General features: G+C 48.8%; 1 protein-coding gene across 3 annotated transcripts; it reads left to right on the forward strand.

Moving 5' to 3' along the window:
- Window positions 1-1,823: 1,823 nt before the first annotated feature.
- On the forward strand, window positions 1,824-26,075 carry EPB42 (erythrocyte membrane protein band 4.2). 3 transcript variants are annotated; one of them, XM_003266786.4, is made up of 13 exons: window positions 1,824-2,134; window positions 6,857-7,042; window positions 7,993-8,226; window positions 11,787-11,905; window positions 12,848-12,952; window positions 13,836-14,013; window positions 14,512-14,650; window positions 14,954-15,057; window positions 15,846-16,088; window positions 16,658-16,957; window positions 20,008-20,168; window positions 21,296-21,429; window positions 25,838-26,075. In XM_003266786.4, the coding sequence occupies exons 1-13, from the start codon at window positions 2,125-2,127 to the stop codon at window positions 25,998-26,000; spliced, it is 2,076 nt and encodes a 691-aa protein (XP_003266834.2). In that variant the 5' UTR covers window positions 1,824-2,124; the 3' UTR covers window positions 26,001-26,075. The 3 variants fall into 3 exon arrangements, with proteins under 3 accessions (XP_003266834.2, XP_003266837.2, XP_004088307.2); XM_004088259.3 differs by having other exon boundaries at window positions 2,125-2,239; window positions 25,838-26,037; XM_003266789.4 differs by lacking the exon at window positions 7,993-8,226 and having other exon boundaries at window positions 1,940-2,134; window positions 25,838-26,072.
- Window positions 26,076-27,572: the final 1,497 nt, after the last annotated feature.

Raw genomic sequence — 27,572 nt, forward strand, 5'->3', positions numbered from 1 at the left:
TCTGGGTTTTGCATAATATTTTCAAAGGTTTTCCCAAGTTAACTTAAGAAGAAGTGTCTCATTTTTTCTTCTATTACTTTAAGGATTTAATAAGAGTTTTGATTCATCTGAAATTTATTTTGATGTGTGGCATAAGGTAGGAAGCCAACTGTATTTTGACAAGCTAGTTGTCCCAAAGTCATTTACTGATAAATCCTTCATTTCCCCATGGATTTGAAGTGCCACATTTAGCATACATTTAATACATGTATTTTGATCTATGGACTTTTCAATTACAGTAATATTATATTATGTGTTCATATCTAGGAAGGCTGGTCTCACTTTATTATTATCTTAGAGATTTCCTTTTGAACCTTAGAATCAGTTTACCTAGTTTCAAAAAACAATCTTGGTGTTTTTATTGGGAATGAATTAAACTTAAGATCAACTTGGGAAGAAATGACCACTTTATAAAGTTGAGTTGTCCTGCCCAGGATGGTGATCTTCCTTTTTATCTGCTCAAGTCTTATTTGGTGTCCCTCCATACCGTTTCCAAGTGTTTTACTGACAGCACTTCACATTTCTTAAGTTTATTTCTAGAAATTTCATCTTTTGTTGTTGTTGCTATTATAGGTTGGGTCTTTAATTACATTTTCTGACTTGTTATTGATTGCAGGTATGAAAACTGTTGGCTTCTATAATTTTGGCATTAGCCAGCTCACTAAATTACCTTTTATAATCGTTCGTAGATTCATGTTTTCCAGGTAAAAAATGACATCTTCAAATAATGAAAAATTAACTTCTTCATTTCTTATGAAGCATTTCTTTTTTTCTGAGATGGAATCTTGCTCCATGCTGGCTGTGCAGTGGCGCCATCTTGGCTCACTGCAACCTCCGCCTCCCAGGTTCAAGCAATTCTTCTGCCTCAGCCTCCTGAGTAGCTGGGAGTACAGGCGCCCGCCACCATGCCCAGCTAATTTTTGTATTTTTAGTACAGACAGGGTTTCACCATATTGGCCAGGCTGGTCTCGAACTCCTGGCCTCAGGTGATCCACCTGACTTGGCTTCCCAAAGTGCTGGGATTACAGGCGTGAACCACCGCGCTAGTGAAAGGCAGGTTTCTTTTTTTTTTTTTTTTTTTTTTTTTTACATAATAAGCTCCTTCAAATGAGTTCAAAAGTTCAAAGTTTTAAAAGTATAAAAGAGTAAACAGCATAAAGATAACCTTTCTACCCCACTGCCCAGATCCCCTCCCCACAGGCAACCAATATTTTTGGCAGTGTGTTTTATATCATTCTATAGACGTCTCATGTATATGCAGCAAGTACAGCTGCCCTGAGAGTGCTTCTGGTAACACAGTTTCACAAGCCCAGGTAAGGCCAAATATGAGATCCTTCTCTTTTCTCTTCAGGAACTAAAGAAAGAAAAATTGAAAAGGCATAGGGCCTGAGTTACAAGATAGTTCCCAACCTTCTCTGGTAGAGGGTCCCAGACCAGGTAGGCTTGGAAGAGTTGGGGCCCCAGCTTCTACTTTTAAGACATTTATTTTTCACCAACAAATTCTACTTCCTTATCTCTTTCACACAGATAAATTCCAGACACACATGTTCTCTCTGTTATCAAAACAGCCCATGAACATCTCGCAACTTGCAGCCCCTGTCACGTTTAGGGCCTGAGATTTGGAGTTGGATATGGGACTCCTGTTTGTGGCCTCCTCTCTTCCAGAGTCTTCCAGTGCAGTCCAGATAACATCTCTGAGAGTCTCTTGAGACCACTGAAGCAAGAGGCTTCAAGGTTTGCTCTAGGCTTCTCCAGTTGGCAGGTCTTCCCCATCCCACCCCCTGCCCCAGGGCTGCCAGGCATATTCCTGCCTGGGCCTCCTGGCACAAGAGATAAAATGAACAGGGTTACTCCTAGCAACTGGTCCGGGAGATAGCAGCAGGGAGGGAGTAGGAGAGAAGAAACATGTCAGGGTGCTCACAGGAGTAGTGGGGGGAGGTTTTGCTATTTCCAGATTCTTAAGCCAACAAAAGTGCCTTCATCATTTTCTGTCTGGAAGACAGAAAGCCCAAAAGGAGCCCAGAAGCAACAGTTCGAGACAGGCGCTTCCTGTGGCCAAGTGGATAAGAGGAGTGGCCTGCAACCATGGGACAGGGTGAGCCAAGCCAGTGCTCGACAGGGCTTGCTGGATTGTATGCAGCCCTCGCAGCATCACCTGTTTTCATTAAAGGAAGTGGGATGGATGATGGGCGGGGAGATGGTGGTATAACCATGGTGGGGGAGGGGGTACTGGTGATAATGAGGTGGCTGTGGAGGGGGTGTGGTAGGTGGGTGCTGGTAGAGGTGATAGTGAGCTGGTTGTGGGGCATGGTGTGATGATGGGTGCTGGTGGAGGCAGAGGTGATGGTGGAGTGGCTGTGGAGTGTGGTGTGATGATGGGTGCTGGTAGAGGCGGAGGTGATGGTGATGTTGCTATGGGGTGGTTATGGGGTAGGATGTTGGGGTAAACTGGTCATGATAATTGTATGATGATGGTGAGATGGTGATGGTGGTTAACATGGGTTTATATTCTTATCCCAAGGTCATCACAGCATAAGTGTTCACAGCTTACTGATACAAATGAGAGACACCCTGTGATACAAATGAGAGATACCCTGGGTAGCATGAAGGTGTCACAGCTTCTACACCAAATGGGAGAGAAGGAGAGGAGGGAGTCAGGGAATCCACCTAAAAGGGGCAGAGGCAGACACAAAGCAAGAAACCAACAGAGGTGGTCAGAGTCGCAGCACTCTTGGCAGTAATTATTATATCCTGGCCTGGGAATTGCCTGGCTGTTCTGTGTCCTGGGAGAAGCAAGAGGGTAGTCAGAGGGAAATGGTGCAGAGATGTGGGGACAGTGGGATGCAGCTGTGGTTCTGTTGCTATAGAAACTGCCTCACTCGCCTGCCCTGGTTGGCCAGTCTGGTGTGTGGAGGGCAACGGACCCTGAGACCAACACCTGATAGGGAAAAAAAAGAATTCTGGGTGAATTAAGTCAATAATCTCAGCCACGTCTTGTGAAAATAGGGCAAACACCAATAAATTGTCCTTTTTTTTTTTTTTTTAAACAGAGTCTCTCTCTGTCACCAGGCTGGAGTGCAGTGCGCAATCTCGGCTCACTGCAACCTCCGCCTCCTGGGTTCAAGTGATTCTCCTGCCTTCTGAGTAGCTGGGACTACAGGCGCCCACCACCACGCCTGACTAATTTTTTGTATTTTTAGTAGAGACGGGGTTTCACCTTGTTGGCCAGGATGGTCTCGATCTCTTGACCTCATGATCCATCCGCCTCAGCCTCCCAAAGTTTTGGGATTACAGGCATGAGCCAGCACGCCTGGCCAAACCGTTCTTTCTATTCCGTAGAGACCAGACAAATTAAAAATCTACTCAATCAGAGAAACACAAAGGTATCAGGAGATTGTTTAGTCCCAAACCAGAGGATGCCCCTGGGCACTAAATTCTTTCCAGGCAGTGGGTGGCAGAGGGCCCAGTAGCCACCAGATGGGAATCACTGAGTATGAACTCATGACATGCGGCAGTGGCTGGAGCTGGCTTGTGCGGACTTGCAAGAGCCAATTGCTAAATTTTGAGGAATCTTGTGAACAAGTTCTTTTTTTTTTTTTTTTTGAGACGGAGTCTCGCTCTGTCGCCCAGGCTGGAGTGCAGTGGCGCAATCTCGGCTCACTGCAAGCTCCGCCTCCTGGGTTCACGCCATTCTCCTGCCTCAGCCTCTCCGAGTAGCTGGGACTACAGGTGCCTGCCACCACACCCGGCTAATTTTTTGTATTTTTAGTAGAGACAGGGTTTCACCGTGGTCTCGATCTCCTGACCTCGTGATCCGCCCGCCTCGGCCTCCCAAAGTGCTGGGATTACAAGCGTGAGCCACCGCGCCTGGCCGAACAAGTTCTTAAACACAGGCATTATTAAAAATTAAATTGTATAAACTTACAAGTAAAAAATTTATATTAAAAAGAAAGATAATAAGTACTCTAAACTCGTCACCACCTACATATTTTACTCCTTTTTACCTTTATGTTTTTGAGGGTGTTTATGTCTCCTGTATCTCTGTGCTGGAAAAACCACATGATGAAGTGCCAGTCCACGCCTCTTCACAGCTCTGCACTTGCTGACATCACCTCAGTAGCTTCAAACTGGCCACTGGGGGAGTATTTTACACCACAGAACTTGGCAAATGCTGTAACTCAGTACGCCCTTCCCCCTTACCAACCCCTCCCCCCAGCCAGTCGTTAAACATATAACTGCTTGAGGGGCACATCTGAGGCAGCTCTGGGGTATTGTGAAAGGCAGAGAGGGAGGAGGGTGGGGTATTGTGCACCTCTGAAGAGCATTCCACATGATCTCCAGGTTAACACAACTTCTCATGGGCTGTGGTACAAATAGGAGATGCTGGGAAAACACGAAGGTATTGCCTCAAGACCCAGTGGGAGAGAAGGAGAGGTAGGAGTCAATGAATCCACCTAAAAGGGGCAGAGGCAGAGATAAACCAAGAAACCAGGCAGACCTAAAGAATGCAGAAACCTCAGGGGCCCTGCGAGGGTCTGGCAGCACAGGTGGGGACCTGAGGCCCCTGTGATGCATCTGAGAAAATCTCCTTTAAGGCTGTCTCAATGTTCTCATCCATTCATTGACGGAGCAAACACTGATTGGCTATCTATTGAGTTCTGCTGGGGCAGAGGATGCAGATATGAGAAAGTACTGTACCTTGGGGAGCTCACAGTGAAAAGGGGAGCAGAGGGCTAGGCAGGTGATGGGTATCAAATGGGATAAGTGCTGAAGAAAGTGGAGCAGAGTACTGTGGGAGTCCAGAGGACTGACCTCTGCCAGGAGGAGTCAGTGAAGGCTACAGAGGTGGGTGCCTTTGGATCTTGGAAGATAAGTAGACATCTGCCAGATAGAGAAGAGATGGTAGGAGCCTTCTATACAGAACAAGAATCCAAATGAATTCTAGTGACTCTTGCCATAACACTATGGTCATTACGTGGGTTCAGATACACTGAGGCTCAAGTCATATGACTTAGGATGTGACTAAGGCATTCCACCATCCAATCCAACTCAACCAGTCTGCAGAGGCAGGGCTTATCCTGGGCCCCAGCACAAGCTTTGTGCTAAGCAGAAAGAGGAATCATTGTTGGTTTCTGAGTGCTGCTGTACTTCAGTTTACAAATCCCAGCCTCCCCGTGGCTACTTTATCTATAGCCATGGCCTGACCAAGCCTAGTGGAGGAGGGGGATACAAGGATGCAAGGGGCACCCAGGGACACCAGGACCAGACACAGAGAGTTTCCTTCCCTCCTCTGGACACTTTCACATTTCTTCATATTCAGTGATGTCAGTTCTTTTGCCCTAAATAGACATCATTGGCATCTTCTATCATCCCCATCACTAGTGAAAGAAAAAGTAGAACATCCTTCCCCTCTACTCTTCAGCTCTAAGCCAGAGAGACTGGGAACTGAGGGAAATTTGAAGTAGGAGTATCCTGAAATTGACAAGATATGTCTTGTAGTCTAAAGGACATTGCCATCAGGGTCATATCACTTCCCTGAAGTGGGTTAGACCTCATTTCACACCTGCGAGCAAAAGCCATAGTTTCTTTCTTGTGGCAGCTGAGCCAGTGCAAAAACTGCAGGCTGCCTTTCAGACCAAGGAGATTCCCAATGGCCTTCTGCCATCAAAGGAACAAAAAGTACACAATTCCTTTGCTGCAAAAAAAAAAACCAAAAAACAAAAATAACTTTTTTTTTCCAGCATTGTTCCTTATCTTGCGCTTGCTGAACATATCTTTTGACTTCTCTACTCCTTGTTTTTTTCTTCCCTCTTGTATTAGTCCATTCTCACACCGCTATAAAGGCATACCTGAGATGGGGTAATTTATAAAGAAAGGAAGTTTAACTGGCTCATGGTTCTGTGGGCTGTACAAGCTTCTGCTCCTGGGGAGGCCTCAGGAAACTCACAATCATGGCAGAAGGTGAAGGGGAAGCAAGCATATCTTCACATGGCTGGTGGGAAAGAGAGAGAGAGAGTGAAGGAGGAGGTGCTACACACTTTTAAACAAGCAGCACTGGGGGATGGTGCTAAACCATTAGAAACTGCCCCCATGATCCAATCACCTCCCTCTAGGCCCCTCTAACACTGGAGATTACAATTCGACCTGATATTTGGGCAGGGACCCAAAGCCAAACCATATCACTTCTGTTAAATGAGAATTGATTAACAGACTGTCATAATACTCTTGAGCCACCTCCATGAAGGGTTTTTCTGGGCTGCATAGTGTTGTGAGTTTATAGTAAGACTTTAGGTCAAAAAGCTACCATGCACAGTCTCGGGTGAGACAGTTCTACACTCAGCCTCACTCTTCTCATCTATAGAACAAGAGAATTGGACTCAGTGATCTCAAAACTAGCTCTAAAAATTATCTGATTGTGCTCTAAGAAAAAATGAGTAGGTGCGAGAAAGATTTTGGGTTTTATACATTGCTTGTGGATTGGGACCAGAAAAAGGAGGCCAACAATGAGAGTAAGCATTGCACTTATTAATAATAATAACAACAACAGTTTCATTTAATGGGACTTACTGTGTATCTGACACTGTGCTAAATGTATTATACATCATCTAATCCCCACAACTCTGAAAGGAGGGATGATTATTCTAAGGAAAAGGAAACTGAGGCTGAGGGTGGTTAAGTTACTTGCCTGGGATTGCGCAGCTAAAACATAAGTGGAGCCAAGGATTTGAACCCTGGTCTCTCTGACTCCAGAATCTCTGCTTGTACTTACATTGTCACATTTACTTAGTTTCCATGACTTCTCTCTTTCCCACAACAGCCCTGGGTATCAAGAGCTGCGACTTTCAGGCAGCAAGAAACAATGAGGAGCACCACACCAAGGCCCTCAGCTCCCGGCACCTCTTTGTGAGGAGGGGGCAGCCCTTCACCATCATCCTGCACTTCTGCGCTCCAGTCCATGCATTTCTGCCTGCCCTGAAGAAGGTGGCCCTCACTGCACAAACTGGTTAGTGAGACAGGCCTAGACTCCTTTGGCAGCAGGCCTGGGGGGTTCTCTGTTCTCTCCAGCACCCTGTTAGCGAATCAAGGGGCAAATGGCCCACACTGCAGCTGGGCCATAAGAAGTCCTGCCCACCTGGCAGGGCGGTCATGAGGGTGCCACGAGATTATGTGCTTGGTAAATATTGTTTATGATGACTCAGAAGCTGCCTAGCAGCAGCATCACCAAGAGCTTCTTTTTGGTTGCAAATATAATAGTAGCTTTGTAGAAAATTCTGGATGGGGCCGGGTATGGTGGCTCACACCTGTAATCCCAGCACTTTGGGAGGCTGAGGCGGGTGGATTACCTGAGGTCAGGAGTTCAAGACCAGCCTGACCAATATGGTGAAGCCCTGTTTCTACCAAAAATACAAAAAATTAGCCAGGCGGGTGGCGGGTGACTATAATCCCAGCTACTCGGGAGGCTGAGGCAGGAGAATCACTTGAACCCAGGAGGTGGAGGTTGCAATGAGCCAAGATCGTGCCACTGCACTCCAGCCTGGGCAACAAGAGCAAAACTCCGTCTCAAAAAAAAAAAAAGAAAGAAAAAGAAAATTCTGGATGGAATCGAACCCAGGCTAAATATAACATTTAATTGCTACTTTTTATTGAATCCATACTATCTGTCAGGTGTTGGGCCAAGTACTTCACATGCAGTATTTCATTCAGTCCTGCCATGGGCCATGAAGAAGGTACTATTACGATGCCCATTTTATAGACTATGATGTAGGTCCATGGGTGCCAAAAGCCTGTGCTCTCCTGTCACTCTTTCTTGATGGGCCTCATTTCTAGGTGGGTCACTTTCATTATCCTCCAAAAACAACTTTCACCTGCGCTATCTTTGTAATACCCTGACCTTATTACGCTGAGTTGTGACCAAGAAGTCCCAGTGACAGACTAATCACTGTGTGACTGCAGGAGAGAAGCCTTCCAAGATCAACAGGACCCAAGCCACATTCCCAATTTCCAGTCTGGGGGACCGAAAGTGGTGGAGTGCAGTGGTGGAGGAGAGAGATGCCCAGTCCTGGACCATCTCTGTGACCACACCTGCGGACGCTGTCATTGGCCACTACTCGCTTCTGCTGCAGGTCTCAGGCAGGAAGCCACGCCTCTTGGGCCAGTTCACACTGCTCTTTAACCCCTGGAGTAGAGGTAAGTTTGGACCTGGGCCTGCCTGGGCTGCACGGAGGCTCCATACACTGGAGCTGGGGTGCAGCTCTGGCACGGAGCACCTGCACCAGGCCCCTGTGGCAGCCCTCTCCAAGGACAGCACCAACACCCAGTCTGTGCCAGGGCTTTCTCCCTGAATGAACCAGCTCTCAGACCCAGGGTCCTGTTTTGGTGTCACCCCTGGGAGAAGCGGGTTGAGCCTTCCCACTGAAAGCGAAAGCTTGTCTCACCACCAGACCCTGGTGCTGGCTCACGCTATTTTGGTCACAGGAGTTGAGACTCACTGAGATGACCCTGGGAAAGCTGCCCTTCATTCTAACAGTGCAGGGGTGAGAACTGGAGAGGGCCTTGGGAATGAGGTGGCCTGAGGATGGGCTTCTCTCTCTCTCCCCCACTATTCTGTTTCCAGAGTGCACTCAGGCTTTGCGGGACCTGAAGCTGATGCAATTTGGGGGACCCTCTTTAAGAAAAAGAATATACCATTTTGAATTGATAAGGCTCCCCTGCCGACCAGGGCCCCAAGAGGTCTGTGTTATTCCACAAGCTTCTGCTTCCGCTTCCCAGGAAATCTACACTTCCCTGTCTTTACTCCTCTCTTCCGGCTCATTCTGTTCTTGCAGATTGCTGGGTGCTCTCCAGACCCCCCTACCCAAGGGTCTGACGGGACCCCAAGGTTCACCAGCCTATGAGCGGCTTCCCTGGGGTCAGGTGACCTGCTGTGCCCCGCCCCCCCAACCGTGGCCACCTCTAGCAAAGCTCAGCCCTAGCTGTGGCTGGAGCTATGTCGTCTAGAAATGGCCATCTGACATAATACATGTCCAAATCAGACCCAAAGTAGGACCCATCTTCTCTTCCTCCCCACTCTGAAGATTGTGTCTGTCTTTGCTTTTAAATCTATCTCACCCACCTTCATCCTTGGGCTCCCTGAAGGGTTTGTTGGGAGAATGAAAAAGAGTTTCTCCCGGTTTTCCTGTCTTTACAACATCAAACGAGTACATAGCCCTTTTCCTCTCGAGAGTTTTGCTGCCAGCCTGAAGGAGGCCCTGTGGCAAGGCGGGGCCAGGAAACTGACGGAAACATGGGGAGGAGGAAGAACCTTCCCAGGTTCTTAAGCCTGGCCCCATGTCTGTCCCGCAGCGCCTGACTGCTTTTCTCTGTGCTACCTAAATCCCAGTGGATTCTCTCTCCACTTCTCCTGTCCAGGGCAGGGTTCTCCCCCACTTCAGGTGGCCCCACCTGTCCTCAGCTCAGACCCTTATTTCCTGCTCCAAGGGCAAAGGCAGGTGGATCAGCAGATGGGAGCTCGTATTCATCCAGGTGCCCCACGTAGATGAATGTAGATGCAGGGCCCCTCAGCTGGGGGAGGCCCTGTGGCTCTCCACGACTGGCAGAAAGCCCTTCAAGCCGCTTCCCTCTGAAGCTGAGGCACTGATGTACCCCCCGATCACCCTGAGTCTGCTTCCAGAGCCAGGCCCTGGCAACCGCCGTAAAGACCCAGCAAAGAGTTCTAGGACAGTGCTTGGCTCAGGGCGCCCGCACTCTTGACTCCAGTGCCAGGAGTCCTGCCTTTGTGCTCAGTTTGTAGGGACCTGCCTACGGAGGGCCTCTCTACGTGAGTGTGGGTGGAGGTCTCTGTCTGGGCAGGGGAGCGTCATGGGCTCCGCTCATCTGGGAGGTGACTGAGAAATTTTCAGATTCCCTGGCATCTCAGTGTCATCTTGGCATGCTTGGAGATGGGGATTCAAAAGGAAATTTTACATCATTTTACATCCTATGGTAAAAGTTGGAGCCCTGCTCATAGGCCAGGCACTTTATAAAGGGGGCTACATATACCCAAGCAGAGAGGAGGAGGCTGGCACTGCCCATGCTCTCATAAGCTACTTCCTAGAGACCTGCAGATCCTGGGGCCAAACACCTCAGTTTGAAGTAATTTCCAAAAAATAAAAAATAAAAAACAGTGATGCCTAGCTGACTTCAGAGAGTACTCAGGATGGAAGGCAGGAGTGGAGGGCTCCTTGAGCATATGGTTCTGTGGTTTTAGGCCCCAGATTCTTCAGGGCTTCCTGATTTCTGGCGTCTTATCCTTCTGTTGCCTTGAGGACCCTCATCCCCAGATGGATCCCTGGAGGGCTCCAGAGAGGTTAGCCTAGCATCTCCTCTGGATGATTTGGAAATCCTTTTCTCTCTCTAGTCCCCAGAAACTAGTCTAACCCCTGTCCACTCCACCTCGGCCATTGGGTCAGAGTGATTAGCCCTCAGCACTTGCCCTCCTGCTTCTAGCTTCCCAGAGTGGGTGATGGCCCCCTTAAAAGTCACCCACCCTCCTCAGGATTTCCAGCCCAACCCTAGGATGAGGAAAGCAGGAGGGGCACCGGCAAGAGACCGAGGGAGCCCTAGACCCACTTGGCCACTCCCAGGGCAGAAATCCAATGTTCTGACTTCCACCTCTCAACCCCGCTGCTCCTTCCAACCCTCCAACCCTGTTTTTCCAAATGCTCCTCTTCCCTCTGCTCACATCCGTCAGCCTATGCTTAATTGTCTTTTTTCAGAAACACCTGTTTTTGGTCACAAATTGAATTTGTGGGAAAGACATACAAGCCATTGGGAAGCTCCCTGGCCTGTTGCCAATTTATCCAGGGACGATAGTGTTCTGGCTGTGAACGACTAGGATTTTCTTTTTTTTTTCTTTTTTCTTTCTTTTTTTGGAGACAGAGTTTCACTCTTGTTGCCCAAGCTGGAGTGCAATGGCATGATCTCAGCTCACTGCAACCTCCGCCTCCCGGGTTCAAGAGATACTCCTGCCTTAGCCTCCCGAGTAGCTGGGATTACAAACACGTGCCACCACGCCCGGCTAATTTTTTGTATTTTTAGTAGAGACAGGGTTTCACCATGTTGGTCAGGCTGGTCTTGATCTCCTGACCTCAGGTGATCCACCCACCTCAGCCTCCCAAAGTGCTGGGATTACAGGCGTGAGCCACCACGCCTGGCTGGTTTTCATTTTTTTTTAAGAGAAAGTCTCTCACTCTGTCACCCAGGCTGGAGTGCAGTGGCACCATCATAGCTCATTGCAACCTCAAACTCCTGGGCTCAAGTTTCCTCCTGCCTCAGCCTCCTGAATAGCTAGGACTACAAGTGCGCACCACCACACCCGGCTGTTTTTTTTTATTTTTTGTAGAGACAGGGTCTTGCTGTGTTGCCCAGGCTGGTCTTGAACTCCTGGCCTCAAACTGTCCTCCTGCTTTGGCCTCCCAAAGTGCTGGGATTATAGGCGTGAGCCACTGCACCTGGCCAACCAGGCTTTTTAAGGTTGTTCTTGTCTTCCTGGCTGACCATAAAGGCCACACCCTGATTGACCCAGGGACTCTGGGCTGGGACCCTGTGGGGGCAGTGAAAGAGGGACTTCCTCCTCAGTCTTCATTAGGCCCAGAGCTGACGGGGTGGCCTGCAGCCAAACCTAATCTCGGCAGGGAGGACAGAGGCCTGGATGTGGAGGGTGGACCTAGCACCCCCACAGGCTCTCATCCCTACCCACCTCTCACCAGAGGATGCTGTGTTCCTGAAGAATGAGGCTCAGCGCACGGAGTACTTGTTGAACCAGAATGGTCTCATCTACCTGGGCACAGCTGACTGCATCCAGGCAGAGTCCTGGGACTTTGGCCAGGTACCAGGGCCCTCTAGGGGAGGAGTATGTAGAGTGACTGTCCCATAACCTTGCATGTTCAGGCTAGACAGAGCTGGTAGGTCCAAAAACCCCTGGTCATGAGACCATTTCTTTAGCCCATTTCAGTCTTGTGGTGCCTTCCCTTCCTCTGGGCCATATCAGAACATCCTCTGAAGCTCCCAGAATTATTTTCTTTAAAACTGTGGAAATCAAGCCTCAGTTACATCCCCACTGTCTTTGAGGTAAAGACCAAATCCCCCTACCCTAACATCCATGGCCCTTCCAGCCAGGACCCTGCTTTCGTTTCTCCATGAACCGCCCCATGTTCCAACTCCTCACCATCCTCAGAGCAACAGGCTGAATGTTCCCTCTGCCAGGAAGGGCTTCCCAGTCTTATCTCCTGGCAAGCTCCTACCCATCTCTCAAGACCTTCTAGAAGCCTTCCCCAACCCCCAAAGGCAGAGGGAGCCTCTCCACTGTGCTGCTGTGTGCCAGCATCTCTACAAGAGCCCTAGCCATGCTGCTGTTCTCTGTAATCTAAGGGGCTGCACTGCGTGTCCATCTCCAGTCCTAAACCGTGGGCTCCTCAGGAACAGGAGCTGCCTCGGTATCCTCCACTCTTGGTTCAGGGCTGGTAGGAGCAGTCAGGGTTCACTAAATGGAAATGGAATGCAATGCAATGAAATGAAACAGTACAGCATGGGTCCCTGAGAGCTCACACCCTACCGGGAGTCAGATAGGCAAAGGATTGGATGCCTGGGAAAAGGAACCCAGGTCACATTGAGAGGTGGGGGGAGGGAGCCAGAGCTCCTCAGAGGGGTGAGGCAAGGGAGGCAGGTGTGGAGTGCGGGTCTGGGAGAAGGACGAGATGATGAGGCTGTCCTGCGGGATGAGTGCCTGACCTGGGAACCCTTCATCATGGCCCTGTGTGGTCCTTAACAGTTCGAGGGGGATGTCATCGACCTCAGCCTGCGCTTGCTGAGTGAGGACAAGCAGGTAGAGAAGTGGAGCCAGCCGGTGCACGTGGCCCTTGTGTTGGGTGCCTTGGTAAGCGAGAGGCTGGGGAACCAGAATGGGGCAGGAGTGAGACAAGAGCCCTCTGAGAGACCTGCCCCACCACCGTGGCCTCAGAAACCCCCAAATCACAAATGGCCCCCTCCTCCCAGGGGGTGGGAACAGTCCCTACAGAAGGGTCCAAGGAGGACAAAAAGACAGGCAATAGCATCCACAGTGGGGAGAAAAGCAAAGAAATGTGTGATCCCTCAGGATGCAAGCCCACAGAAGACTAAGCCTCCTTTCCCTCCCCATACCCAGTCCCATCCTGGAGCTTAGGCCCATGGGAAGGAGCGGGTAGGGCCCATCTTATCCAGTGCTTGCTGCTGCAGTGATCGAAGGGACTTCTTTTATACTTCTAAATTATTCAGAAGAATATGCAGACCATTATGGTAGCTTGGTGCTTTCCCTTGTCCCTAAAAATCCTCTCAGAGGAGTCATGTGTTCACCATTCCCTCTTTGCCGCTGAAGTCCCCTCTGAAAAGATGGTAAGGGTCCAGGCCAGCCTGTGAGTTGAAAGAAGCTTGGGATAAGTGGCCTCCAGGACCCAAGTGCAAACCACCTCAAACGAGTCAGGGTGGAGAACTAAGAACCGGTGAAACCAGCCCCTGAGGAAGGGCAGCTCTCATGCTCCTCTTTGTGGCTGGATCCAGAGGACTTGTTAAGAAGGGGAGTCCTGGGCTCCAGCCCTAGAGCTATGACCCGGGGGCCTAGGATGGAGCCCAGGAGCATGCAGGTTTAACCAGTACCAGGTGGCTCTAATGCTGGGTATCTGTTCACCATGGTTGGAGTACTGCGATGATCCCTCCTTACCCATGCCCTGGAAGCTGTCCTGCCCGAGGGACTCATACTGACATCCACACATTTCCCCAAACAGCTGCATTCTCTCAAGGAGAAGAGGGTCTTGCCCACCCCGCAGACCCGGGCCACCCAGGAAGGGGCCTTGCTGAACAAGCGCCGGGGCAGCGTGCCCATCCTGCGGCAGTGGCTCACAGGCCGAGGCCGACCCGTGTATGATGGCCAGGCCTGGGTGTTGGCTGCTGTTGCTTGCACAGGTTGGTCCCCTTGTCTCCTGTAGAGTGCCCTGCCTCATGGGTTGTTCCCTGGCCTCCCATGCAGGAAGGACATCTGCAAAAGCAGGTGCTGCCTCCCCGCAGCCGCATTTCTCCATCTCATCACACAGAAGTAGCTGTTCCAGGCAGCTCCTCCCGCCAGCTTCTGCTGCTTTTCCCCTCAGCAAAGTTGGGCTCATTTGCAAACTCCATTCCCAAATTCACTTACTTCCCTAACCCTGCCCTAGCAGAGCAGCCCTGCAGCGCTGTGTTCTATGCTCTGTTGCCTTCTCCCCTGCTATATACCCCGCATGCGGTGGAACCTGTGCCTTATTGATCAGCCTTCATGCATCCTGTTCTTGGCTGCCACTTCTAGGTTCCTGCACTCCTCTTCTTTCCAAGTTTTCAGTGCCCAGAGGAGACACTGAAAATCCTAGCCTCCCACACGCCCCCAGCCCGGTCTCTCAAGCGCCCCCTGACACTCCGCCCCTCTTCTCGCAGTGCTGCGATGCCTGGGAATCCCTGCCCGTGTGGTGACCACGTTTGCCTCAGCACAGGGCACCGGCGGGCGTCTGCTCGTAGATGAATACTATAATGAGGAGGGACTTCAGAATGGAGAAGGCCAGAGAGGCAGAATCTGGTGAGAAGCCTGAGGGAGATGAGGTTCCAGTCCAGGAAGGGCTCCAACCCTGCATGGCACACCTCTGCAGGAGCCCCACCCACTTTGTGGCCCTGGCATGGAGAGTAGGCTTTCAAGACCCTTAGAGGCGGCGCTGATGGTCAGTGATGGTGTGCATGCCCCTTCCTGGGAGTGCTGCAGCCACTTTGACACAGTGACCTCCCATCCCACTGGAACAAAAACAGCTCTGCCAGGCTGCATTTCCAGAACCTCTTCAGCACTCCTTTTCTTTCCCACTTGAATTTTTCTTTTTGCTACATTCAGGATCTTCCAGACTTCCACAGAGTGCTGGATGACGCGGCCTGCCTTGCCCCAGGGTTATGATGGATGGCAGATTCTGCACCCAAGTGCTCCCAGTGGAGGTGGAGGTAAAGCCTAGGGTTGGGTCCAGGACCACGCAGGGCTGCACAGAGCTGAAGAAGTCCCCCGGAGAGGACTCGGGAGCAGCAGGCAGTCCCAAGGGGGTCTGCATCCTCGAAAACAGTAGAAGCATGAGGCATGACAGCAGCCAGCAGAAAGCTGACCTGATGCCAGTGGGCTCATGGGAATAGAGGTGCCTGCCATCCTGGCTACAGGCTGTAGGTAGACAAGGCACCTTAGAGCCGCGGGTGAGGGAGTTGGGTCACAGTGAAGGGCAGAGGATCTTAAGATGGCAAGTGGCTGTGCTAGGCCAGGGGCTTGCAACAGGGGTTTCTGAGGTTCTGGACATGGATGAAGAGGGTATCGGGATAGGCTCAAGCCCAGAAAAGGAAGCTTCAGGACCCACAAAAAGATAGCTCTTCCTCAGGAACAGAAATGGCACAGAGCCTGGCACCTAGTAAGTGCTCAAGAAAGGTAGCCCTATTCCTGTCATATCCATAGTAAAGCTGGCTTGAGAGCTCCTCACGCTAAGTGTGACCCTCTGAGCTTCTGCCTGTCCAGTTCCTGAGAGGGCTTCTGCCAGGGGCCATGACCAAAAAGTTCTATCACTAAATAGTTGATTACTAAATAGTTTCACCTCTGTGGCTCTCTCAAAAACCCTGCCTAGTGCTCACCTCTGACCTTGGTCCTCGGGGAGGGAAAATAGGCTAGAGGATGGGGACTGAGGTTATGCAGTTCTGAACTGAGCAGAGGTCTAGGCGCGGCTCCCATGCTCACCAACCTTTCTCTCCCTCAGTCCGGGGGTTCTGTGATCTGGTGCCGGTCAGAGCAGTCAAGGATGGGATGCTGGGGCTGACCCCAGCAGTGTCAGACCTTTTTGCTGCCATAAATGCTTCATGTGTGGTCTGGAAGTGCTGTGAGGATGGGACACTGGAGTTGACTGACTCCAACACAAAGTATGTTGGCAAGAACATCAGCACCAAGGGTGTGGGCAGTGACCGCTGCGAGGACATCACTCAGAACTACAAGTATCCTGAAGGTACGGGCCAGGGAAGGGCCCCAGGCTTCTCGGTACCTGGAACAGCAAGCGAGGGAAAGGGATGGGCCTGGCAGATGCAGCCAGAAAGAGACTTGTCCTTTCCGCATCATATAAAACAGGGTTTCTCAACCCCATTTGACACCATTGACATTTGGGCCCAGATATGTCTTTGTTGTACGGGCTGTGCACCCTAGGACATTTAGCAGCATTCCTGACCCTCAGAGGAAGTCTAAATTCTTTCACATAGGAAAATTCAGTTCCCTGCAAAACTGTCCTCAGAGACAGTGTTGACTTGTCCCCAACCTTGCTGTCTCATCATTCAAGGGGCAAATTCACAGCACTTGAAAAAGAACTTGGTCCCTGAGTGGTTTGGAAGAGACACACTGTATCGGTGGTGGATCTGCCTGACACAGACATTTTTGGGCTAAATATGGCCTTAGAGGCTTGCAGAGCTCTTGTGACTTTGGCATTTGAGCAGAAGTGGGTAAATGGTTTTGATTCCCAGAGTTTTATTAGAAGCGTTTATACCAGCCAGGTAAAAGATCAGCTTCGTTTCTCCCCTTCACTAGGGTCTCTTCAGGAAAAAGAGGTGCTGGAGAGAGTCGAGAAAGAGAAAAGGGACCATGGGAAAGACAACGGCATCCGTCCTCCCAGTCTCGAGACTGCCAATCCTCTGTACCTGCTCTTGAAAGCACCCAGCTCCCTACCCCTGAGAGGGGATGCCCAGATCTCAGTGATGCTGGTTAATCACAGTGAGCAGGCGAAGGAAGTGCAGCTGGCAATTGGGGTCCAGGCTGTGCACTACAACGGTGTCCTTGCTGCCAAGCTCTGGAAGAAGAAGCTGCACCTCACACTCAGTGCCAACCTGGGTAACGCTCTATGGCCCCACCAGACACCCACACACACACACGCGGCCCCTGCCTTAGGCAGGCAGCAGCCACAGGGCACCCCCTGCAGTCTCTAGAGATGGCTCTGAGCCCCTGCTGCTCACTCTCGTGTTCTCTCTAATTCACTCATTCAACACATATTTATTGCGCCTGAAGCAGGAAAAAAACATGATGCCAACTGCAGTCAGATAAGTAAACAGACCCTTCATAGCAGTGTGAGAAGTGTTTGCTGAGTTTAACAGAGTACAGTGGCAGGAGAGCACCTCCCCCCAGGCTGGAGTAAGCTGCCCCCAAATAAATTATACTGCACTGAATCTGGAAGGATGAGTAGAAAAGTAATGGCCAGAAAAGTAAGTCTCGGCATTCCAGACGGAAGGAGCAACATGTGCAAAGGGCCCTGCTCATCCCTGAGGTTCTTACTTAATTGGTCTGAGATGGGTGTCCAGGTATTGTTTATTTCTTTTTTTTTTTTAAACACCCTATGTTATTCTACGGTTAATATTCCCTGAACCAGAACGATTGTTTTTAAATTTTGCTGCACATTAGAATCAACTGGGGGAAGTTTGATGCTCAGCCTGCATCTCAGGCCAATTAAATCACAGATTCTATGGTGGGCTGGACACAGTGGCTCATGCCTGTAGTCCCAGCACTTTGGGAGGCCGAAGTGGACAGATCACCTGAGGTCAGGAGTTCAAGACCAGCCTGGGCAACATGGTGAAACCCTGACTTTACTAAAAATACAAAAATTAGCCAGGCTTGGTAGCACACACCTGTAATCCCAGCTACTGGGGAGACTGAGGCAGGAGAATCGCTTGAACCCAGGAGGCAGAGGTTGCAGTGAGCCAAGATCATGCCACTGCACTCCAGCCTGGGTGACACAGTGACACTCCGTCTCAAAAAGAAAAAAAATAAAAACTCCATGGTGGAACACATCAGAATTTTTAAAAACTGGAGTAATTCCGATGTACAGACAAATGTGAGAATCAGTTGACGAGAGCTTGTCTACAGCATTGCAACAGCCTTCTAACCGGTCACCTCACCTCCAGTCTCTGTATCGCTCTTCCCTTTCCAAGCATGGGAGGAGTGGAGTCAGGGGAGTGGCATGAGCGCTGCACAGGGCCCAGGTGACACAGGGTCTTGTCTCTCTTGCAAAGAAGTTTGAGTTTTGTTCTCTGGGTAATGGAAAACTGGTGGAAGGTTTCAACCAGGGTAGTCAATGGAATCAGAAATTCATTTTAACAAGAAATAACTTTTGGCAGAATGGAATAGAAGGGGTCATATAAGAAGAGTGCTTCTTAACCTTAGCTGCACATTGAGTCATCTGGGGAACATTTTTTTTTTTTGGTGGGTGGGGGTGGGGGGCAGCCTTCTGAGCCAGAGTAGGTTCAGAGACTCCGATCATCTGAGGAACTTTTAAAAATACTGATGTCTGGGCTTCACCGCCAGAGTCTGATGTAACTGATTTGGGGTGTGGCCTGGCATTGGGGTTGTTTTATAGAGCTCCCCACTTGATTCTAACGTGTATCCAGTCTTGAGAACCACTGGATTGAAGATGAGAAGGTTGTGTAAATCATCAAGTCAAGAAATGAAGGCCAAACTAAGCTAGCAGCACTTAGAGTTAAAACATATTAAGGAGTTGAGATAGATGGGGCTTGTGAATGTGTGAGTGTGTATTTGTGTGTGGTGGGTGCTTCCGGTTTGGGTGAGTCACTAGAATAGGAAAAATGGGGAGGAGCAGGTTTGGGGAGAAAAAGGATGGATTTGGTTGTGGCACATTGTGTCTGAAAGCCCGTGACACACGCAAGTGGAGCTGGCCAGTAGGTGGCAGGAAACCTTGGTAAGATAAAGTTCTGGGCTGGAGCTCAGACATGGAAATCTCAGCACAGGGGGGCCAACAAAGAGTCAGGGCATAGATGAGCTCACGGCAGTGGGGAGAGGACAGTGAGTAGATGAGAGGGTGAGGAGGGAACCCAGCAGCAGCAGCAGCATTTAGGGGGCGGTCAGGGGAAAAGCAGAGTAAGAGAGGTCAAACAGTGAAAGAAAGGGAGCACCCAGCAAGGTCAGCAGAAAGGGCACGAGGTGTGAAGGCTGAAAAGTACCATTAAGAGAGTGGACTTACAGAGAAGCTTCCTGGGCATTAAGCCGATTGAGTTGGGAAGGTGAGACAAACTGTCTAGTCCTCCCTGGAGGCATGACAGGAAAAGGTGAGGCTGGGGTGTAGTCAGCCAGGGACACTGGGCAGAGGGAGAGAGCCGAACCTGCTTCTATGCTGAGGAAAATAAGCAGGCAAGAGGGAAAGAATGGAGCCTCAGGAGAGATGGGTTAAAATTGATAGTGCTATGCTTGGGGATATGAGACAACTAGAATAATTGTAGCTCATATTTATCAGGCACTTACTATTTGCCCAAAATGGTGTTAAGTGCTTTATATGCATCCTCTTATTAGCCCTCACAACCACATTCTGAGGCAAGAACCATTGCTATCCCCACTTTACAGATGAGGAGATGAGACACAGAGAGGCTCGATAATTTACTCAGGGTTACACAGCTAGTGTGATGGGGTCAGGATGGGGCACAGATTTAGAAAGCAGAGGATTCAATTTAGGCGGTGGGGGATACCTCATCCCCTGAGAAGTAGTGACAGTAGGAGTAGATATTTCTTCTGTAAGGTGACAGAGCGAGACCCTGTCTCTAAAACAAAACAAAAACCCTACAAACAACACAAACCATCCCACTAGGAAGGCATTATTAGACAAGGACACTGAGGCCCAAACAGCTTAACTTGTTCCAGTTCACAGGGACCCTTCCCAACCCCACTGAGGTGGACTGCCAAGAGCATTGTCGGGGGTGGTGATGGGGATGAGGGTGAGGAGTGAGGTCTTGAGTGAGTTCCAAGCGTACAATTGCTGGGGAAAATGGTGCATCTTTCTGGCCTCAGTGAGGCCCTGAGTCCTTTGCATTGTGCGTGTAACTATGGCTGTTTCTGGGGTACACACACCTGTTGGCACTGACTCCACCTGTCATGTCTTTCAGAAAAGACAATAACCATCGACCTATTCTTCTCCAATTTTGAGCGAAACCCACCCGAGAACACCTTCCTTAGACTCACCGCCATGGCAACACACTCGGAGTCCAGCCTTAGCTGCTTTGCTCAGGAAGACATTGCCATTTGTAGACCACACCTTGCCATCAAGGTAGGCACCTCCTCCCCTGAGTTGCCCTCATCTGCCACCACTCAGGTCTGCATTTCAGAAGGAATCCAAGCCCCTTCAGAGCAGATGACTGTGCTGCAGGATTACCAGAAAGTGCTACATTTAAGAGCTCCTTCCCTTGAAAGACATAGTTTCTTACATACCCTATTAAGGTTTAAATCTTCCAACTTCTTTAGTTAAGTAAAGGTTTCTAAAATTGGGGCCTTTCCAGTTGCTGCCTCCTACCTACAGGGATCATAATAGCCTATGTTTATTTAGCACCACATACACATGCCAGAGGATTTTCAGCTCCTTTATTTCTTTCTAAGCCCTGTAAGGTAGAACTGTTCCCATTATTCAGATGAAAAAACTGAGCCCTAGAGAGCAACATGCCCAAGATTATAAAAACAGGAAGTTCTAGAGGCTTATGGCTCTTGGTCCAGCCCTCTTTCCATGTGTCTACCGTGGCCAAAATGAATGAGATCTGATCCCTGCCCTCAAGCAGATTATAATTTAGTTAGGGAGACACAACATTTGGTCTTCCAGATAAGTGCTTTAATAGATGCGCAAAGTTGCTATGGAATAAGTGAAGCAAAGGGGATTAATTCCAGCTGGTGAGTTTGGGGATGACCTTATGAAAGAGATGACATCTATGCTGGGCCTTGAAAAGTGGGTACCCTTTCAGTACAGAGGTAGGGGAAGGCCACTGAAGACAGAAGAAGACAGCAAATTGGTGCAATGGAAGGTAGCCTGAGGGGTGTTTTGGGGATGGAACAGTCCCTGACGGGGCTGGGATGTCACTTAGTCATGGGAAGAACAGGTGAGGTGGGAGAGGGGGCACACCGTGAAGAACGTTGAATACAATGTAAACTGAATTCCGAAGACAGTGGGAAACCCTCCAAGGGGTCTGCACAGAGGAGAGGCGACGTCAGAAATCATCAGTGATGGACTAAGGGTGGGAATAAATGCAGGAAGAGCAGGTAGAGTGGTAGAAGACGTCAGCTGTGAAGTTTGGGTCAGCTTGGCAGAGATGAGGAAACTTACTGAGGAGGGTACAGGGGTACATGGGAGGAGAGAGTGACTGCGGCTGTGCCCTTGGCATCCACACCAGGTATTGCCTCTTCCCACAGATGCCAGAGAAAGCAGAGCAGTATCAACCCCTCACAGCCTCAGTCAGCATCCAGAACTCCCTAGATGCCCCCCTGGAGGACTGTGTGATCTCTATCCTGGGAAGGGGACTCATTCACAGAGAGAGGAGCTACAGGTAAGCGATGGCAGGCTTCTCATCCTCCTGAAATGTCTCAATGGGTCAGAAAGGCAGGGCCCAAGAGAGAAACTCTCTTTTTGCCATGTCCGTGCAGACAGCAGATACCCCCAAAAACTGAACTAAAGGATTAGGGCTACCAAGTGGCTTCCCTCATCCTGGGACCACCATATCTGCAGGAGGATGGGAGTGAGGCAGGCTGTGCGGGCCCCTTGGGCACCCCCCTGCCCTAGTTGCTGCCCTGATCCTGCAGGGAGAGCCTGGGTGTTGCTGTGAATGTAGGCGAGGGCATTAGGGCTGGGTATTGGAGAGTAATGAAGGGAGGACAGGCTATCTCTCATCGTGGTCAGAGGGCTACATTCTGGTAGTCACCACCACAATATACAATTTTGTTTAATTTATTCCCTTTTATTCCCATTTTCACCACCACTCTTCATATCCTTTTATTCGTACATGTAAAATGTGTACTGTTGCTTTCATGAGCTTGTGCTTTTAACTTATATAAATTTATATTTAATTGCTTTCTTACTTTTCACTCAGAACTATGTTAAGATTTATGCCCATATGTCTTCTGCTACATAATATTTCATCATGTACACCCACCACTTTCTACCACCCACTCCACAGAGATGGGCACCCAGAGTGCCTCCAACTCTCTGACACTGCAAGTAATGTTGCAGTGAACCTCCTCACACAAGTCTTCTTATATACTTGTTTGAAAATTTGGTGGCTGGGCATGGTGGCTCACGCCTGTAATCCCAGCACTTTGGGAGGCCGAGGCAGGTGGATCACGAGGTCAGGAGGATCGAGACCATCCCGGCTAACACGGTGAAACCCCGTCTCTACTAAAATTATAAAAAATTAGCTGGGCGTGTTGGTGGGCACCTGTAGTCCCAGCTACTTGGGAGGCTGAGGCAGGAGAATGGCGTGAATCTGGGAGGCGGAGCTTGCAGTGAGCCAAGATCACGCCACTGCAGTCCGGCCTGGGCGAAAGAGCAAGACTCTGTCTCAAAAAAAAAAAAAAAAAGAAAAGAAAACTTGGTGGAGTCTGGGGATATATATACCCAGGAATAGAATTGCTGGGTCATAGGATATGGTGTGGTTTGACCAGGTACTGTCAGATTTGCAGAATGGCTGCAAGAGTCTCCACTCCCTCCAGCAGCACATGAGAATTTCTATATTCCTACCTCTCCTTCATTCCTGGCAATACCCAGCTATTAACATTTTCTTCCAGTCCAATAAAAATGAAGTAATATCTTACTATTATTTTAATTGCAACTCTTCATGTTTGTTAGCCTTTTATGTTTTCTTCTCAGTAAGTAGTTTGTCTTTATTTGCCCACTTTTCTTTTGGTGTTTCTGCACTTCCTTCTTATTGATTTGTAGAAGTTTCCTGTATAGTCCAGGTATTAGTCGCTTGTTGGTTTTAGATGTTGCAAATATCTTCTTTCATTATGTCTACTGCATCCTTAGTTGAATAGACAGTATAAAGTTCAAGATACCTACTCCTACCCTCCCTGAGGTCCCTAGCAGGTGTGTGGGTTACTGAGCCACTGCCTCAGCCTCATGAAACTTAATGAGACATTCTTGCCAAGAAATCAAGAGGAGGGACTGTCAACATTTAACCAGACTTTTGTGGTCTCCCAAATCAGTTGTGGGGCAAAGCTCCCCAAAGGAAGTCTGTCACCAAAAGAAGGTTTATAGGCAGGCCAGGAGGTTGCTGACAAGGCTCCAAACACCACCTGCTGACATACTGACATCCTCTCAATAAGCCTGCTACATCCACTGTGCTTAGCAATAAGCAAGGGTTCCAAAGCTATAGCTCTTTGTATTAGTTTGTTTTCACGCTGCTGATAAAGACATACCCAAGGCTGGGAAGAATAAGAGGTTTAATTGGACATACAGTTCCACATGACTGGGGAGGTCTCAGAATCATGGCAGGAGGCGAAAGGCATTTATAACATGGTGGTGGCAAGAGAAAATGAGGAAGAAGCAAAAGCGGAAACCCATGAGAAACCTATCGGATCTCATGAGACTTACTCACTATCACAAGAATAGCATGGGAAAGACCAGCTCCCATAATTCAATTACCTCCCACTGGGTCCCTCCCATGAGGAATGGGAGATAGAACTCAAGTTGAGATTTGGGTGGGGACACAGCAAAATCATATCATTCCACCTCTGGCCCCTCCAAATCTCACGTCCTCACATTTCAAAACCAGTCATGCCTTCCCAACAGTTCCCCAAAGTCTTAACTCATTTCAGCATTAATCCAAAAGTCCACAATCCAAAGTCTCACCCGAGACAAGGCAAGTCCCTTCTGCCTATGAGCCTGTAAAATCAAAAGCAAGCTAGTTACTTCCTAGATGCAATGGGGGTACAAGTATTGGGTAAATACAGCCATTCCAAATGGAGAAATTGGCCAAAACAAAGGAGTTACAGGGCCCATGCAAGTCCAAAATCCAGCAGGGCAGTCAAATTTTAAAGCTCCAAAATGATCTGCTTTGACTCCAGGTCTCACATCCAGGTCACAGTAATGCAAGAGGTGGGTTCCCATGGTCTTGGGCAGCTCTGCCCCTGTGGCTTTGCAGGGTACAGTGTCCCTCCCAGTTGCTCTAACAGGCTGGTGTTGAGTGTCTGTGGCTTTTCCAGTCACACAGTGCAAGTTGTCAGTGGATCTACCATTCTGGGGTCTGGAGGACGGTGGCCCTCTTCTCACAGCTCCACTAGGCAGTGCCCCAGTAGGGACTCTGTGTTGGGGCTCTGACCCCACATTTGCCTTCTGCACTGCCCTAGCAGAGGTTCTCCATGAGAGCCCCGCCCTTGCAGCCAACTTTTGCCTGCGCCCCCAGGAATTTCCATAGATAGTCTGAAATCTAGGCGGAGGTTCCCAAACCTCAGTTCTTGACTTCTGTGCACCCCATAGGCTCAACACCATGTGGAAGCTGCCAAGGCTTGGGGCTTCCACCCTCTGAAGCCACAGCCCAAGTGGTGTGTTGGCCCCTTTGAGCCATGGCTGGAGTGGCTGGGACACAGGGCACCAAGTCCTTAGGCTGCATACAACACAAGAACCCTGGGCCTGGCCCACTAAACCACTTTTTCCTCCTGGGCCTCCAGGCCTATGATGGGAGGGGCTGCCATGAAGTTCTCTGACATGGCCTGGAGACATTTTCCCCTTGATCTTCAGGATTAACATTAGGTTCCTTGTTACTTATGCAAATTTCTGCAGCCAGCTTGAATTTTTCCCCAGAAAATGGGTTTTTCTTTTCTATTGCATAGTCAGGCTGGAAATTTTCCAAACTTTTATGCTCTGCTTCCCTTATAAAACTGAATGCCTTTAACAGCACCCAAGTCACCTCTTGAATGCTTTGCTGCTTAGAAATTTCTTCTACCAGATACCCTAAATCATCTTTCTCAAGTTCAAAGTTCCACAAATCTCTAGGGCAGGGTCAAAATGCCACCGGTCTCTTTGCTAAAACATAACAAGAGTTACCTTTGCTCCAGTTCCTAACAAGTTCCTCATCTCCATCTAAGACCACCTCAGCCTGGATTTTATTGTCCATATTGCTATCAGCATTTTGGGCAAAGCCATGCAACAAGTCTCTAGGAAGCTCCAAGCTTTCCCACATTTTTGTCTTCTTCTGAGCCCTTCAAGCTGCTCCAATCTCTGCCTGTTACCCAGTTCCAAAGTCACTTCCACATTTTCAGGTATCTTTTCAGCCATGCCCCACTCTACTCATACCAATTTATTGTATTGTTTGTTTTCATGCGGCTGATAAAGACATACCTGAGACTGTGAAGAAAAAGAAGTTTAATTGAACTTACAGTTCCACATGGCTGGGGAGGCCTCAGAATCGTGGCAGGAGGCAAAAGGCACTTCTAACAGTGTGGTGGCAAGAGAAAATGAGGAAGAAGCAAAAGCAGAAACCCCTGATAAGCCCATCAGATCTTATGAGACTTACTCACTATCACAAGAATAGCACAGGAAAGACCAGCCCCCATGATTCAATTACCTCCCCCTGGGTCCCTTCCACAACTCATGGGAATTCTGGGAGATAGAATTCAAGTTGAGATTTGGGTGGGGACACAGCCAAACCATATCACTCGTCCAAACAAACTCCAATATGATTACCAGGAATTGAACCAGAAGGAAGTCACAGATGACAAAAGGAACAACAGATGTAGCTTGGAAGCCCTTAGGATGTATCTCTTCTCAACCATGCAGTTGCTCAGCATTGGGCAGCTCCTGTCTTCTATTCCTTTCTAAACACTTCCATTTTAATAGCAAGGTACTTAGATGTTTATTTCTGCGTGGTCCACCTCTTCAAGCAAGGAAGGATCAAAGTCACTGGGACCAGCAGAGCAATGAACCTGGGACAGAACTAGCACCTGCCTTTTCCTTTATTTCAGATTCCGTTCAGTATGGCCTGAAAACACCATGTGTGCCAAGTTCCAGTTCACGCCGACACATGTGGGGCTCCAGAGACTCACTGTGGAAGTGGACTGCAACATGTTCCAGAACCTAACCAACTATAAAAGTGTCACCGTGGTAGCCCCTGAACTTTCAGCTTAAACTTCCAGCTCTATCACCACTTTCCTGCCAACCTTTGCTCTACAATCTAAACCAAACATGTGCTAGGAAGAGAAACTCTGCGTCTCAGTGTTTGTGTTGCTATAAAGGAACAACTGAGGCTGGGTAGTTTAAAAGAAAAGAGGTTTATTTGGCTCACGGCTCTGCAGGCTGTACAAGAAACAGTGAGGGCTTCAGGCTGCGTCCACTCATGCAGGAAGATGAAGGGAGCCAACGTGAGCAGAGATCACAGGGCAAGAATGGGTCAGGGGGCAGGGATAGGTGCCAGGTGCCAGCCTCATTTTAACAGCCAGCTCTGGGGTGGGGGAGGGACGTATAGATCGAGAACTCACTCATTACCCCACGGACGGAACCATGCCATTCATGAGGGATCCAAACACCTCCCATTAGGCCCCACCTCCAACACTGGGGATCAAATTTCAACATGAGGTTTGGTGGGTTGAATATCCAAACTACATCACTTTATCAGACAAATGAGTAGTCACTCAGGTTGAAAAGGTGCTCAGATACCTTTAAAGACTACATTCAGATTGTTCAGGTTCAGGTTCAGGTTTTTCGCAACCATTTTACTGCTCATTAATACATTCATTAACTTACAGGTAAGGGAAAGGACCTAACACTTAAATCATTCTTATATTTCTGATAAAGTGGGATATTATGCCAAAATGGAATTTTTACGTAATCTTAAAATTACATTGATCAAGCTGGGCTCGGTGGCTCACATCTGTAATCCCAGCACTTTGGGAGGCTGATGTGGGCAGATCACATGAGGTCAGGAGTTTGAGACCAGCCCGGCCAACATGGTGGAACCCCATCTCTACTAAAAATACAAAAATTAGCTGGGCATGGTGGTGTGCATCTGTAGTCCCAGCTACTTGGGAGGCTGAAGCCAGAGAATCACTTGAGAACCTGGGAGGCGGAGGTTGCAGTGAGCCGAGATTGTGCCACTGCACTCCAGCTTGGAGTACACAGCGAGACTCCATCTCAAAAAAAAAAAAATTTACATGGATCAGTGCTTTCCCTGATTTTATCCTTAAAGATCCAAACATGACTGAACAAAGTTATACAATAGGACCTGAGAGAATAATTCAGCTATAGATAAGCTTTATATTAGAGTTCTATATTCATTAAGTATCCCACAATTAAAGTCTGATGTTAATAACATGAATTTGGTCCAGTAGAGAAATATAAAAGTTAAATACATAAAAATAGGCTCTATGTGAAAGGACAAAAGAACTAGACTCCTGTTGTACAAAGTTATTATTTTGTTTACATTATTTTGTTGCCTTGGCACTCTTATCAGTTTGATTTTAGTTCCTTCCCTTTATGACACTTGTTAACAATACAAAATGGCACTTCAAAACAGTAAATTAAAACTCATTTGGCTTAAGGAATTTCAACCCCAAGTATACATTAGTCACTCAAAGAATGACTGCTGTTGCTGATTATACCTAAAGAGAGCAGAAAGGCATATGTGATGAATTACACCTACAGAAGGAAGATGATGGGCATGAGAGGTGGCGGAGACCTGTAGGACATGCATAATGCCCTATT

The sequence above is a fragment of the Nomascus leucogenys genome, chromosome 6 (genome assembly GCF_006542625.1).
Source record: "Nomascus leucogenys isolate Asia chromosome 6, Asia_NLE_v1, whole genome shotgun sequence".
Lineage (NCBI taxonomy): Eukaryota > Metazoa > Chordata > Mammalia > Primates > Hylobatidae > Nomascus > Nomascus leucogenys.

Excerpts from the sequence above, each read along its gene's own strand:
- EPB42 (XM_004088259.3), top strand. The coding sequence starts at position 2,125 with ATGGGACAGGGTGAGCCAAGCCAGTGCTCGACAGGGCTTGCTGGATTG. Across the intron at positions 14,651-14,953 it reads GGCCAGAGAGGCAGAATCTG|GATCTTCCAGACTTCCACAG; the intron begins GTGAGAAGCCTG and ends TGCTACATTCAG. Across the intron at positions 21,430-25,837 it reads CACAGAGAGAGGAGCTACAG|ATTCCGTTCAGTATGGCCTG; the intron begins GTAAGCGATGGC and ends CCTTTATTTCAG.